Source organism: Strigops habroptila, chromosome 6, assembly GCF_004027225.2.
Source record: "Strigops habroptila isolate Jane chromosome 6, bStrHab1.2.pri, whole genome shotgun sequence".
Taxonomy (NCBI): domain Eukaryota; kingdom Metazoa; phylum Chordata; class Aves; order Psittaciformes; family Psittacidae; genus Strigops; species Strigops habroptila.
In genome coordinates this window covers 16262483-16277433 of record NC_044282.2, presented here as the reverse complement: position 1 = coordinate 16277433, position 14951 = coordinate 16262483, and the positions used below count along the sequence as shown (strand labels likewise).

The 14951-nt window shown below is 39.4% G+C and overlaps 1 protein-coding gene across 3 annotated transcripts in view; it reads right to left on the bottom strand.

Moving 5' to 3' along the window:
* Positions 1-14951, bottom strand: part of PDSS2 (decaprenyl diphosphate synthase subunit 2) — a 122212-nt gene that overhangs the window by 21378 nt on the left and 85883 nt on the right. For 2 of the 3 annotated variants that reach the window (XM_030490548.1, XM_030490546.1), the window contains exons 4-6: positions 11728-11802; positions 3013-3186; positions 1418-1549 (exon numbers count right to left, since the gene is read on the bottom strand). In XM_030490548.1, coding sequence (XP_030346408.1) covers positions 1418-1549; positions 3013-3186; positions 11728-11802 — 381 coding nt within the window. The remainder of the gene's footprint in view (positions 1-1417; positions 1550-3012; positions 3187-11727; positions 11803-14951) is intronic. The other variant, XM_030490547.1, reaches the window with a different exon arrangement.

The window sequence follows — 14951 nt, the reverse complement described above, 5'->3', positions numbered from 1 at the left end:
CCGCAGCCTCCCCTCTCATCGGCTCTGTCTGGGTGCCTACGCTGGCCACTGCTGGGGCAGAGCTCCCAGAGCGGGCCCTGGTCCTGAGGCGAGTGCTCACCATCCCACTCACTGCCCGCTTGCCCTGCCTGCGCCAACTGCCGCGCCACGCCCTGACTGCCGCGCCAATGCCACGCCCTGACTGCCGTGCCACGCCCTGACTGCCCGCCCTGTTCGCCACGCTCCCTGGGATGGGTTTTACCCACTGAGGGCTGGTGCCGTCACTCCTGACACCGCCCCCTGTGAGTCAGCTGCTCGCGTGAGCTGAGCTGCCGGCTCCTGGGCAAGTCCTGTCGAGGACTTGAGGCTCCCTCGGTCGCTGTTGCCGCTCCAAGCTGAGGCTCCTGGATGCTGTGCTTCCCCCCGCTCCGGTGTTAAAGGCGTCCTCTCTGGAGATACTCACCTCGGCAATTCAGATACTCACTTCGGCAATTCACATAGTAAATGTGACTTCAGAGCTTGTAGTTAATGAAAGGTAATTTTCCTTTCTAAATCAACAAAAGCCAAAAAAGGCTTCTGGACAAGGTGTACAAAATGTATTGAGCTAAAGTAGTAGTCAGTAAATACTTTTGCATAGTTCATGTCACTTCCCCACCCCCTTCAGAGAGAACTGCTTTACTGTTTCTATAATGCACATTTTTGGTATGAGAATTAACAAGCAGACAGACGGCACTCCTGGAGTCCTACAACCTCCTCTAGATTCTGCAGATGGGAAATTGTTTCAAAGCTTTTATACACTGTGTTGTGGTAATACCATTACTCTCCAACTGCAATCATCCAAATTCATTTACATTCCACCCACATAGGAGCCTTGTGTTGAGATTGTAGAATTCCAAAATTCCTCATCGCACATTATAAACTACCAGCCCTTAATTTCAAAATGACAAATGGTTTACTTCACTTCAAGATCTCACAAATATTTTGTAGTGGTCTATAACCCAAGTTCCCCAGATACCCTCCTCCCTCCCCAATCCAAAATACTGCTCCTAGGGCCAAGTTAGCAGAAAGAAATACGTGCCTACCTTTCAATCAACTGTAATGCAAACTTCTTTGCTTTAAGCTGTCACTGAAAGTAGCTTTAAGCTAAGATGTGGGCTTGCACAAGTAGTGTAGAGGAACAGACATATATGCTCCACGCAAATGAATCCACTTGTTACACTAACACACGGAAGTTTGATGGAGCTTGACTTTCATGTCCCTAGATTTCCCCCTCTTAAAAGCATGAAAGAGAGAGGTGTTAAGTATTGGAGAGCAGAGGTAACCTCTATGTTGTCTTGTTTGATATTAGTTTCTAAGTTTCTTCGCAGATTGAAAGTATAGACAGGAAGACAGATACAGACTCCAAAACTAGGAAATTCTAAACAATGCTTTAATTTACCTCTCTGATCTGTTTAATCCATGCCTCCCTCCCAAGGAATTCCTGATGGAGGACTGCAGGAGCAGAATTCAAACTGAAGGCCACAGTGTCAGGAGAACTTTCTTTAACAAATGGCTGAAGGTCTGAATGTAGCTGAAAGAGAAGAACATCTTCCTTCAATTCCCGGGAACAGTCTATTACATATCCACCCACCCAACAAATGAAGGTCCATATCCTGATTCTATACCTACTCGCCACTTTCTGCTTTGACACTTGTAGTTTGGTTGCACTTTTTCAAGTTTGGGGGACGGATAAGAAGATGCTGCAAGCATTGCAGTGGTGGGAAGTTGTTGTAAAGAGAAGCATATAGAGAATCTGCAAAGAAACTTGTAAAGGACAGCTTGAAGAGCTGGGCAAGCGATGGGACACAGCCAAGGAGGTGACTGTTGAGTGGCAGGAAGCAGACAAAATACAAAGAAAAGAATGATCCAGTCTTTGGTGGAAAGAATATCAGGTTTTAATCTGTGAAGGGTTATACATTCTACTGATGTTACTGATCAGTAACTGAGGAAGCTGATGAAATGTGACCCTCCTTCTGACAAAGGAAAAGTTACACAGCTAGGAGCTTTCTCTGAAAACTATGCAATCCTTTATACAAAACTATATGCCAATGGTGACTGTATTAATATTAAAACATACACAAAATATTAAGGCTATAGTCTGCACAAGAATCAATTTACAGGTAGAGTTTTATCTAGTAATACCACGTAGTGGCATTTCTGTGGCAATAAAGCTGTGCTTTATAAAACCACTTCCGTCTCCTGAAGGAACGAGAAACTGCCTGAACTAACTCAGCTGAATCTGTCTGCCTGTCTCACGCTACATCTATACTTGCAAGTAGTGCAATACAGTAGGAACAGATCTTTAGGGCAAAATAAGAGTGCCAAGGATCCAAGTTCCACACAGTGTGTGTTTTCCTTTGGACTAACTGTAGCTGTGGATGGAAAGACTTCTAACGGAGGTCAGAGGCCTCCTCCGGGAAATCGTACTGCTGCTGAGGCGTAGGCTGCTCCCGTCCGTATCTGGTGACCTCCCTCTTTATCCTCCAGCTACCCCCTCTGGAAGTTACTTCCACAGCAGATTATTCAGCAGGGAATGTATGCAAGTCCTTCAGCCACTGCAGTGCAAGCCTCAGCTCGTGTGCTGCTGCAGGCAGTTGAACCTCTTAGAACGAATCTCTGCAGGGTGGCAGCTGAGACCAAACACATGCTTCCTCCTGCAACTCTGGCTACTGAGACAGTGGCTTTAGGAACAATGTAGGAACAGAGAAGGTAAAGTTATAAGCTGCTACAGAAAGATGCAGTTAGGGATGTTAATAGAACCTTGTATGAAATAAGCTACATTGCCAGGAGTGTGATTTTGCCAGTTCATAATCACTGTTCATACCAGCAATTTCTGCAAACATCTTCACACCAGTCAGCAGTCAAATCTCTCAATGTCACTGACCTGCTGTCGAAAGTCTACAGCATAGTGGCAGTATACAACAGAGCTCAAGAGAAACACATCTTACAAGTCTTTCTGTTTTTAAGATCCCAGAACAAAAGGAAAAGGCGTACCTTATGACTCATAGACATGTGTTTTCCATACTGAAATGCCATGTCCTGAATCTCAGTGCTGTGCTTTGCTAGCTCCATTGCAGCCTGGCAGCTCTTTGCCAGCAAGGCACTATGTGACAGGAAAACCTGCTCCTTCCAAGTGGAGATGCAGATATCATCTGTAAGACAGTTCTCCTGAAAATGAAACAAAGGCTAACATGAAAACACCAGAACTGCAGCTGTGTCAACTCACACAGGTTTACCGTGTGGCACAGGATAACACAACATGCAGCGAGTAACAAAACTCTGGATGCCACGGTGCCAAATAAAGAAGGGCATTCTTTTGGGAATGAGTAGAGAAAAGTATCAGAATAAATATACTGGCCACTTCAACAAACAACATTTCCATTTTCTGCTCAAAAAGAACAATGCAAAATACATGGAGCTGTCAACAGATCCAACATAGATCTTTTTCCTAATGACTATCATTACACTGAACATTATCAATGACTATATTCCTCATGAGGGACTGGGAAGAAAAAAATAAAAAGGAAAAAAGACTACCCCCCACCCCCAAACCCAACCTAGAGCACCTCTGCCAAACCCAAACCCCAAACCCAACCCAGAGTACATCTGCACTTCAGCCCCTTGCCAGTTACCAAGAACTAATAAACCCAAATAAAATTTAGAAGTCCCTACAATTTCTCCTTTTTAGTCAAGGGAAAAAAAAAAATAAATTACAAAAGGTATTAAAAATCCTTGGAAAAATTGGAAAAAATTAAGGGCTCTGATGGAGGACTTGTACCTCTTCTGCCATATTAAGGACGAGGAATGACTGAAAGCATTTAAAAAAGCAAAAAAAAAAAACGAAGCAAAAAAACCCCCCTGTAATTTAGAAATGTCAGGTATTAACTTCCCCAGGGGACTGACAGAGATCTCAGTGATGCCTCTAGTGAACTTCATCACCTTGACTGTAAGGTCAGAGATGCTCAACACTTCTCAAAATCCGTTGTATACAAAATACTGATTTGGATTACATTCCAAAAAGCGTTTTAATAAACACAAACCCAGTCCCTTCCCCCCAAACCCAAATTCGACTGCAGCTCCTTTTGGCTCATACAGTGTTAATAATGCCACTATTTTACGAATGGATCTTCAAAGCTAGACATGACTTGTAATCTTTCTCACATACATATGTTATTGTCACACCTTTAGGTACTCTCTAACGAGGGGAAAAAACAAAGCTAGAAAAGACGCAGTTGTTTTGCTTCAAAAAAGCTAAAATCAGTAATGAGAAGCTAAAGAAAAACAATCTCAAGCATATAAACATTAAAAAGTTTGCAGTTTCTCAGTTCAGCCAAATCTGTAGCGTACACTAAGCCAAAAGGTATTCTTTAAAAGAGTAATATGAAAAAGACCCTTATATAACAAGCCTTTCCCTCAAAGTGACGTCAATCAAATTACCCAGAAATGAGCAAGAAGTAATTCTGTGTGACCCTATAGTTTTCTAGCAAGGTATTATCTGTCATGAAATCGGTAACAAATGAAATAGAATCCATCCGTTCAGCTCTAATTTTCCTCCCTTATGGATATCACCCAGAAGTGCTGCGTTACAAGGGAGAGGATAATTTGAGACTAATGGAAAAAGTAGGAGAATTCTGCAATGCCAAGTAACACAGAGCTGTATCAAAATGCCTTTGCTTTCAGACATACTATTAACTTATACAAGGAAAGTGAGGAACAGAGAAACCACATGTTTGCTATTATGCATATGATAACTTACAAAGTCAAGCCTAAACTTTCCTTGTGTTCCATCTTACTGTAGTATATTTGTTTTAATATCTCAACTCAGCCCAGAGCATGTGCAAACTCCCAGGACTGGCAAAATGTCAAAATGAGCATTTAGTTCAAGTAGTTTCCTATATATCAAATCTTCCCCTCCTCCCCCCCAGATATAGATCAATTTATTTTAAATTTAAAATCAGGAGCTCTTGGAAGACGCAACACAATCTTTTACTTAACAACCAATCTGCTCAGTGAAAAAACAGTATTTACCAAAATTTGCTGGATGATACTGAAAATTGGCAGTGATTTTTATAATTATTTGTTTTAAATCCAACCAAGACAAAAATATTCTAGAATGGTATCCTGAAACGATTTATGAGTTAAACAAATCTTTCAGAAGACCTTTAAGTTGAAAATGCTTCCTTGCTAGAGCCTTTGAGTAGCAACAGAAATGTAGACATTAACAAATGTCCACTGCAGGAACTGAAGAAGTTTAAACAGTCATTGCAACTTGACATTTACATGGAAATTAATTCTAGGATTTGTTACAAAAATATATTCTTCTTAAAAAAGTTTGAATTTCATCACAAGATTGAAAATGATGGTACAAGAAGTTACTGTCCACTATATGAACATTACGTAGAAGCTTCAAGCATCTAAAATGGATATCTAACAAAAAAAGGACAAAAATCTGAGGCATATTTAAAGATACGGTATTGAAATCTTAAAAACATAGGTATCGTGAATCTCTTGGTTACAGAACGAAGCCAGTTGTAAAAAGGCATTATGCCCATATGGCTGTGCTTTAGCATAAGAGCTTGCATGCCAAAATCTGGTTGATTTTAATCACAGAATGCCTCATGACCACATACCCCTAAAGCTTTTGCTGCTTAAGAAGGCAGAGGCAGACACAACCTTGCTTTAGCAAAGCTTTCCAACAATCCAAATGCCATTTTTTTCCCAGGCTTGACTCTCATGTCATATATAATGTCCACCAACCACACTGCATTCTTAAAAGGGTATGTATGACAGGATCTAAACACTATCTTAATACATCAAGGGAAAAATGAAACTAGTTCTAGATTGCAAAGTCTGTGAAATCTGACATCATGACAACACTTATTAGTTTTAGAGAAACTTTCACTTTTTTGTAAGCTTTGTTTTGTCAGCAGTGGATGTTTCAATGAATAAAATATACAAGTGGACATTAGCTGGCCCAGAAGACTCCCAGCAGCCCTTCACATAAAGCCTGTTTAAACTCAAATTTATTCTGGCTGTAACTGCCAGTGCTCAGACCTCATTGACAAGTTCTGCCACCAAGAAATGGGTCCAGATGACGATCAACCCTGATGCCACCTGGGTAGCAGAAACTGGATTAAGAATGCCGAACCGCTCACCATCTCTGGAAGAAAGCAGCCAACTCCAGATACGGTTTGGATAATGTTGGCATAGGAGTACAGGGAGTACAGCATATGATCAGCTCTGCTGATCATAATTTCCTATAGGAAATTAACAACAGCTGAGGGTGCTCCCATTTTACTAATGGCAAGGTTGGTTACCATTCTCTTAGAAAGAAATTGGCTAGCTGAGATTTTTATGTTAAGCTACTTCGATAATTTAAATTGGGTTTGAAACAATCATCTCAGGCAACAGGAAACAAAAAACTTTTAGAAAATGAAATCTGCACGACAAAATATGCAATCATAACCATCAGGAAGGGCAGCTCTTAGTGGTGGTAACAAGGAACCCCAGTACAAACATGGCACTTACAATAAATCAGTTTGATTCGTCACACCAAAGAAGACGCTTATACACAGTTCAGCTGAAAACATATTAAGGAAAATATGAACGAAAACTGTATCTTAAAAGTGCACAGAACCATTTGCAAAACCAGGAAGGAGTCAGGGCCTTTTCAGTGTAAAACTTCAGCTATAGTTTGTAAGAGAGCCTTTATTTTATTTTTTTCCATACCATGGCAGCTCTTTCTTAAGTCATCTGCTGTTGCACAAAATGATCAAAATGTCTGACCCACTTACGTAAAACTTTAGTTCAGTTCTCAATGGGAAAATAATCCACAGAAACATGCAGAAATATTTTTTAATACCATTTTAAAGTTTCAAATTAGGTAGTTCAAGAACTTCTATTTTACATAAATAAAATCCATTGCAACTATGAATCTCTCTCCTGGTAGCAAGACCCTGCAAAGCGGCTTGCGCATGGTTCACATACCCTTTCAACAGATGTACTCCTGCTTGCTGAACATGACAGGGCATGTTTTATTAGTTTCTGAATAGATGTCTTCACTGCTTTTGGAGGAACAAGGGTGTTTGCAAATGGGCCCATAAAGCATGCCACTGACTACCTAATACTTTTAACATGACGCTGTACAAAAAGCAACACACAATTTAAAAAAAGTTTGTAAACTTCTAATAAATGGAAATATCTCTCCACATCTGTTACTTTTAAATCTCCTTGGAAAAGCTTAGTATTTAGAAGAACAAAAGCAGTAAACAAACAGCATTGGCCTTCTTTCTAGCTATGGTTTTTTCCCCTCTGACACATTTACCCATTCTTTTCACAGATGCTCTTTACTCAAATTCCATATTTTACCCTTGTCTTTTGTTTTGCAACACAAACATGTTTAAAAAAAAAAAAAGTGAAAGCTCTGACTGTTCTGCACTGCTAAAAGGTAGTTTACATGACTCAAAATACACTTGATGTACCTCCCATAGTAAACTTTATAAGCAAATCCTTTAATTATAACACAGACTCAGAGCAGTCCACTTGATGGACATGTGCAGTATCCCAAAACATTACACCTCAAAGCAGAGCTGGTGATCAAACATCAAAGAAGATTTGGTACAATTCACTGCATGTAGTGAACTGTACCATGCTTTGCCAGAAATAAAACTTATTTTCATTAAGAAAACCTACACTGGTTTAAAACAAATGCCTGTTAATTCACTATTCGGTAAAATGAGTACTTGCTACTAATGTATTTATTTTTTACACTTGCTTTACATATTAGTTATGCAGAGTTTTCACACAGTTGCTTCAAAAATGTCAAAAATGCCTAACAGCTCTTGTAGCCATCAGTGGAACATGTTGGAAATTGTCTTGTCTTACATAACAGTCACATTCTGACACTAAAATGAGTTTTGGTAATGTAAATTTAGCATGAGGTACATACTCTGGAGGCAAGGAAAAAAACCCAAACAACAAAGCAGTTTCCCATGAAAGTCTCTAATACTTTAAGATGCAAGAATGGTCTGGCAGGTAAAGCAATAGAAACAACACTCAAGTCCTGCTCTTGATTCTGCTGTTTGACCTTGAGCTTTCCGCTCGTCCCTGTTCAGCGAACTGACAGGGATACTAAAGCATTCTTCATTAATACTTGTTAAATGATCTGGGATATTAAGACAGAAGGTTTCTAAAAGTGTGACAGTATTCTGTGAGTTAACAAACATTTTAGAAGCCTTCAGTTTCCTAAAAGTAGGGAACAGAGACTCAGTGCAATGTTTTTTCTGTTAAAAATAGATACCATGATCATGACTGAAGGCCAGATTAGACAACTTTCATCTTTGCACTCACTAAAGCACAAATTTTTAATCCCAAATTAGACCTAGATTTAGGAAAGAATGACAAGAACTGGGAAGAATGCCTTTGACTCACAGAATTTTGGGTTGAGAAGGGATTTAGCACACAAAGCTGCAAAGGTTTATCACATCACCCCTTTCTGCTCCAGCTTACAGTCCAAAATATTAGCTTAATATTGCTAATGCAATGTCTTAAACCACAGCAGCTGTTTGATACTTTGAACATGAGAGGCAGCCCTAACCTTCAGGCTGTCTTTGCAACTGAAGCCTACACTTTGTACTTGGGATTGTCACTTCAAATAAAGATGAGAAGTTAAATATTATCTTTATTTTCCCCATTTCACACAGATCTAATGACTCACTATGCAGACAAGATGAAGAATGACCAAACAGAATGTACTAAAATTGGATGGCTGTAGGATTGCATGTGGCTTTACAGAGGAGAAAATAAGTGGTAATGAGAGCTGTCAAATAATTATATCCATTATATGTCTTCAGGAGTAAGTAAGGTCAGTCTTGTTAGGTCAAATGATTTTTTCCATTTTCCTACTGGGTCACCCAAATGAAGCAAACTGAAAGGTTTTTTTGAGGTAAACATGAACTCAGAGAAAAAAGGTTAGTTTTGCAGTGGTTTTTGTATTTTTGTCTACCATATAGGTACATCTAGCAAAGCTCAAAACAACTTGGTGCTAAATAAGTCTATTTTATGGTACTAAGGAGATTTATAACAATTGCATTAAAGTCATTTAACACGAGGTACAATTTTCCTGCCTCAAAGGGGGGGGGGAGAAAAAGTGCTTTTCCAAATTTAAGACATTTCCAGCAATGAAAACGCCATTTCATCACTATGCCCTACTCTTCAAAAGAAATAATGTTTGACATTTGAGATTTAGTTATTGAGTAGATTAAAGCATTTGTCTTATCTTTAGGAAATGTAGTTCACAAATTGCAATTAAGGATGGAGTGAAGATGCACAAAGGAAACAAATAAGACAGACCAACAAATGACCTACTCCATTTGTCAATCTTTGCTGAAGAGATGTTCAGGACATGAATAGGACACTGCCACAGCAGAATAGTGTCAGGAAAGCAGCAGGGATGTGTCTCATATACAACATGAAACCAAATTTCTCAGAGGATTAAAAAAAAAAATAATAAAAAATTCAAGTAGATGCCACACTTGTTTGTTTTAGGTCTCATAAGAAGCCCAGCACTACTGATTATAAAGATTAAACTCCAAACACTGTAATGTAAATTTCAGTATCTATTACGACACCATACTAATTGTGTTTTGAGGTAACTGGATGCCCCTTAGGAAGGGTATACTGTACTTTCAATTCGCCTTAGACAGACAGTCACTGAAGCAATATAAGTCTTATTTGTAATTGGGCCACGGCAGGTAAACATCATGCAGCTGTGCTTAGTTTATCTTGCGCTTCCCTTACAATCTACACAAGTGGAGTGCTTCAGTAACACAACAAAAAATGAAAGACTAAGAAGATGAGGACCTTCTGCAGTGACAGGAACCCAAAAGAGTCCACATTTCTTATTTAAGCACTGACCAAGGTTAAGATAAAATGCAGTTTCATTGTGGAGATGAACTTGCAGAGCTTTACTCCTACACACAAAAGAGTAGTTGTTTTTTAAAATATGATATATCTGGGATCTACTTGTATTTAGAAACCTGCCTGAATATGGAAAATCAAATTTAAAGCATTCTTTGCAAACACCTCCAAGAAGTAATCTATTTTAACATACAACCCCGAGCGACAGTACTCGGGAGCAGCCCTGAAGGCTGAAGTCTGTTTACCCACAGGCTAAACGCAGCAGGTGCAGAAGGACCATCAAGTTCCCAATATCACACTGCTGCCACACCTCCATCCAGGCTCCCTCCTGAGAGGTGCCAGAGAATGCTCTGTGCGCACCCCAGGCATCTCCCAAGCAAGCCATTATTGCTGCCCTGCTAGAGGCTCTCTCTTCCTTCAAGGGAAGAGCTCAGCTCATTAGCGTGACCATTTCCTACCTACCAGGTTTCCACCAAAATGAGAGCAATAAGACTAGACGAGGTTAGTTTTAGTAACATGTCTTTGCTGCTGCAAAGGAGGAGAGAGAGACAGAGAGAGAGACTGACCACGGGAGTAGCTGGGTACAGCAGCACCCTCCAGGGCGCAGCCCCTGCTCGCTGACGGCACCATGCGCTTGCCCACTGTGATTTGGCTGGTGCAGAGGCATCAGTGCAGGTATATATTGCAGTGGTAACCCATGTGATCAGGGCTTCCACTAAGGCATTAATCTTGCTACATACTACAACATGGCAATAGTAAACCAGAGCTGCAATTTAAATACACAACGAATATAAATGAATTCATATTTCTGCAATCTTTAAGCCATTTCACCTTCTGAATGGGAAGATTCAGGTCTCTGAGGCAAACTAGGCATTTAAGACAATGTCACTGTAAGTAAATCTGTCTACCTGTAGGTATTCACAGGTAGAATGCTCATCAGTGATTGAAAACTTGCTATCACAAAACCTGTAAAGGTCATGGCAACTTCAGATTATGGATTTTTTTACACGTATTAAGATACAGTCATAGCAATTGAAAGAAAGCTTCTTCACTCCAACGCCCTGCCCAAGCAAGCCTACTTCAAGAAGTGTCTCTGCAAGCTTCCTTAAATATTTTAGTAAAGACAAAAATGCCTATGTCTAATTTGACCAATTTTCATTGCCAAATAGTAACACAGTCTATCTATAATTGCCTTTGAGGAAATAAAGGATCATTTGGTGTGAAACTCTGGGGGCTGCCGTCTTTGCCCATGCCAACTCCTGCAATCCGTGCATGGTGACTTCTGGTGGAAGAGAGTACAGGGCTACACTCTTACCACTCCAGGACAAAATTCATGCTTGTACTATCAAAACGTGAATGCTCAGAAGAAGAAAGGACCTGATACAAGTTTAGGATGAAGCATTTTGTAAGCATCTTCGGGCTTGGAAATGAGAAACTTAACATGAAAATATCAGTGACGTAGACAACACTGGAAGAAGTGCCTCTGACAGAATCCTAACTAGAAACCTCTGGAATTGTTTGGAAAGCCCATAATAAGACATGTCTGGAGCTTCTGGTAAATGACAGATGAAATTATTTTATTAAGCACTCACAGGAGTAAAACAGTCCTTCCTTGAGCATTTCTAGAAATTTCCACCAGAGTTCACAGGTATCACAACAACGTTACCGCTGAAACTCACTAGGACTCTCTTTCTCCTTCTTTTAAACAGATGAGAGAGTCATCATATTAATTATAGTCACACATGAATATCACCAAACTTCTTAGGTATGTAAAACTACTGAAATTCTTACCTCAGATGACTTTGAGTTTTCATAATATATACCTTGAACTAAGTCACCGATAGCACTTGAAATGAGCTCCACAACCTGTAAAAGAAAAGGAGAAAAAGCCTTACATCTTTAATTATCATCAATTTTCCTAACAAAGCTACTGCCAAATTTCCAGAAAGATAAACGGTCATAACCTTCCTTGCAGAAAGCTAGTGGTGAAAGACTGCAGGATTTATTGGATATATTCTGCACAAGCATGATTCTCTCTCTGTTTAAACGTCAACTACAATAACACTTCTATCAAAGTTTTCAGTTAATATAAATGAAAACCAAGACTTTTTTTTTTTCCTAAAGTGTGAACTATGGAGCGTATTCTCACAAGGACATTCACAGAACTAATAAATCCCAGTACATGAATATGAGACAGTATCTCATCTGGGCTTTGTTTTGTTTTGTTTTTTTCCTGCCAAGTAAATATTTCACAATACCTCTCATTGGGAGCTGTTAAAATTCTAATCTTCGTGGCTAATACAGAAAAGTCAGAATCCATAGAAAGGTAACCTTTCAAATGTGATCATTTGGTATTCGGGCGCCCTGGGAATGCACTGTGGATGTATTTAGCGCATGGCCTGAGGCTCAGCTGTACCACATACACTGAAAGTCTGCAACACGGGAATGTTTAAATCAGATTTATCAATCTGTATTATCTTCAGGGTTCAGACTTTTTATTTTATTCAAGCGAAGCCTAAAAATCTGAACTTGATCCAGAATGTAAAACAAGCAGTCCACAGACTCCCTGGAACTACCGTACAATTTAAAGTCATGCGCATGAACTGTCTTAATTGGAACAAAATATTCAGATTTATTGTAAAATTAAATGCAGGCATTTCAAATAAGCACACCTTACAGCTACCCCTTTAGCTGCTCACAAAGTTTTAATTTCTTGCTTAATTTTCCTACGCATATAAGTCTATATCTGACTCCTTTTTTTGCTTCCTAAAATTCAACGTCATTCTTATTGAATTAAAAAATTTAGTTTCAATTTTTATCATTCTGGTAACTGAAGACAAGAAGTCAAATGATAAAACCCCTAACAGAAAGGTACCTTAACATTTAGGCATACTTTCTTTGATAATAAAACCACATTTGTATGCTAGCTTTGAGTACTAGCAGAAAGGTTGTGTGTTTTCTTTTTTTTAAGCACTGGTTCATATACATATTCATATACACAGAGCAAGCGCTAACTTTGGAAATGGTGCTGATTAAAAGTCATGTTTTTTCTTGCAATGCATATGGGTTAATTTGCAAGACCTACAAAAACAGCCTTAAAAAAAAAAAACAAAAACAAACAAAAAAAAAAAACCACCAAAAAAAAAAACCACATTGCCCTTTTGGAAACTAGATACCAAAGAAATATTGTAGCAATACGAGCTGCAGAGGAACTGGAAGGACAATGATCCTACAGTGTTACCAGATGTGTTTAGTTATTTAAGTGGAGAATACAGAAAATGAGGGGCTTATTTTTTTCCTTCCCCCCCCCCGCTTTTTTTTTTAAACATCTCACCCGCCCTCCCCCCCCTTTTTTTCAAGGTATCAGATAAGCTTTATTCCCAAATCCAGGAGGACTCAGTATCGCCAATAGGTCTATGAAAGTCTGTAACTAAATGCCCAAGATCAGATTGTATTACAGTTTATACAAGCAACATCCCAAGATTCTTCTGATGGCTAGGACACATAATACAGATCAATCACTCACTAAAAAATGTTATGGTTTGTGAAATGGTCTGAGCTCAGAGACCTACACTGGTAATACGAAGAGGAATTTACAAAGACACTGAGTCCTACTCTAAATGTCAAAGTGATAGTATGAACTTTCAACAATGCAGCTGGCTCTGGATAACTAGACCTTTTCCTCTCTCGCCTGAAACTCTAGACCGAGCAGGACCCTGTTTTGGGGTTTCTTTTTTCCATCTCTCCTCCCTCTTTTTAGTGCAACTCTGCTCTCAAAGGTAATTTTAACTGACTTAAAACAATCTTGGTGAAACATTTGTGAACAATTGTACCTCTTCCTCTTATAGTTTATAAAACATCTTAGGAGAATTACACATCCACTATTCAGCAGAATCCATATATTAAATACCAATTAGGACTTTAGTGACATATTGAACAGTATATGTTAGCAAGAATTTAATATTACCTCCCTTCTTTCCAAATCTTTTTTTTTTTTTAAATAATATTTTTCTAAAGGTAAATGCAAGGCCATGAAGATCACTACCAGGAATGTAATTCCAGTTTTAAGAGCACAGTGGGATGCTTGCATGAGGCTCTGTTAATTCATCAACCCTTAATCCGACCTATGAAAAGCATCTGCTGCTTAACATCAGTGGCCTGGGGTCCTGAACACTGGGGAAAGCAGTGAGAAATGAGGAAACCAGGTAATTTTCCTCTGCATACCAAACTGACACAGGGGAAGACAAATTATTACAGATTCAGTAGTGTTCATGCAGTCAGTGATACACTGAGTAGTTCTTACGCAGCACTTTTCATCAGAAAATTTGAAAGCAATCAACAACCACTGTAAAATTTATTTCCTCCTGTTTTATATAAGGGGATAACGGTGTCAGGGAACTGCTTTTCTCCAAAATCATGCAGTATGCCAGTAGAAGAGCAGAAAACAGTATTTCAGTTGTCTCCATTCTCATTGGTGTCTTCCTGCCTGACCAGTGCCCTGTTCCACTTGCAGATATTTCTGAGAAGCAAGTTTGAAGAGCAGGAAAGGTAGATGAAAAATTGAGTGCTTCCAACTACCTTTTTCTTTTTTTTTTTTCATTTGAAGGTTGAGCTCTGTTTTAAACAAGTACAAAGATGGGAAAAGGGAAGAAAGGATTCCCAGAATTAGTGCTTGAAAACAGCAGCATCTGAAAAGAAACCAAAGGCATCTTATTCATAATCTCTCTTCCTGCTATTTTTCCACTCCTCTACACATTTTTGAGAAGTCTGGTCCCTCTTGGGTGCTTGAGATGAGCAGGAGTAACATCATATTGAGAGAAAACAAACTTCCACTCTATTCCTCATTTTCTACTCTGCATCAGCATCTTCTAAAGCTTATTTTCTGCTCCCCCAGAGCATCCGCAGGGCTAGAAGCGGCCCAGGGGATGACCCATTACTTGCAGGTGACAAGTGCTCATGCAAATAATTTCACGCCCTTTAAACACATGTTCTGCAACAGTTCTGCCAGCGTTTGG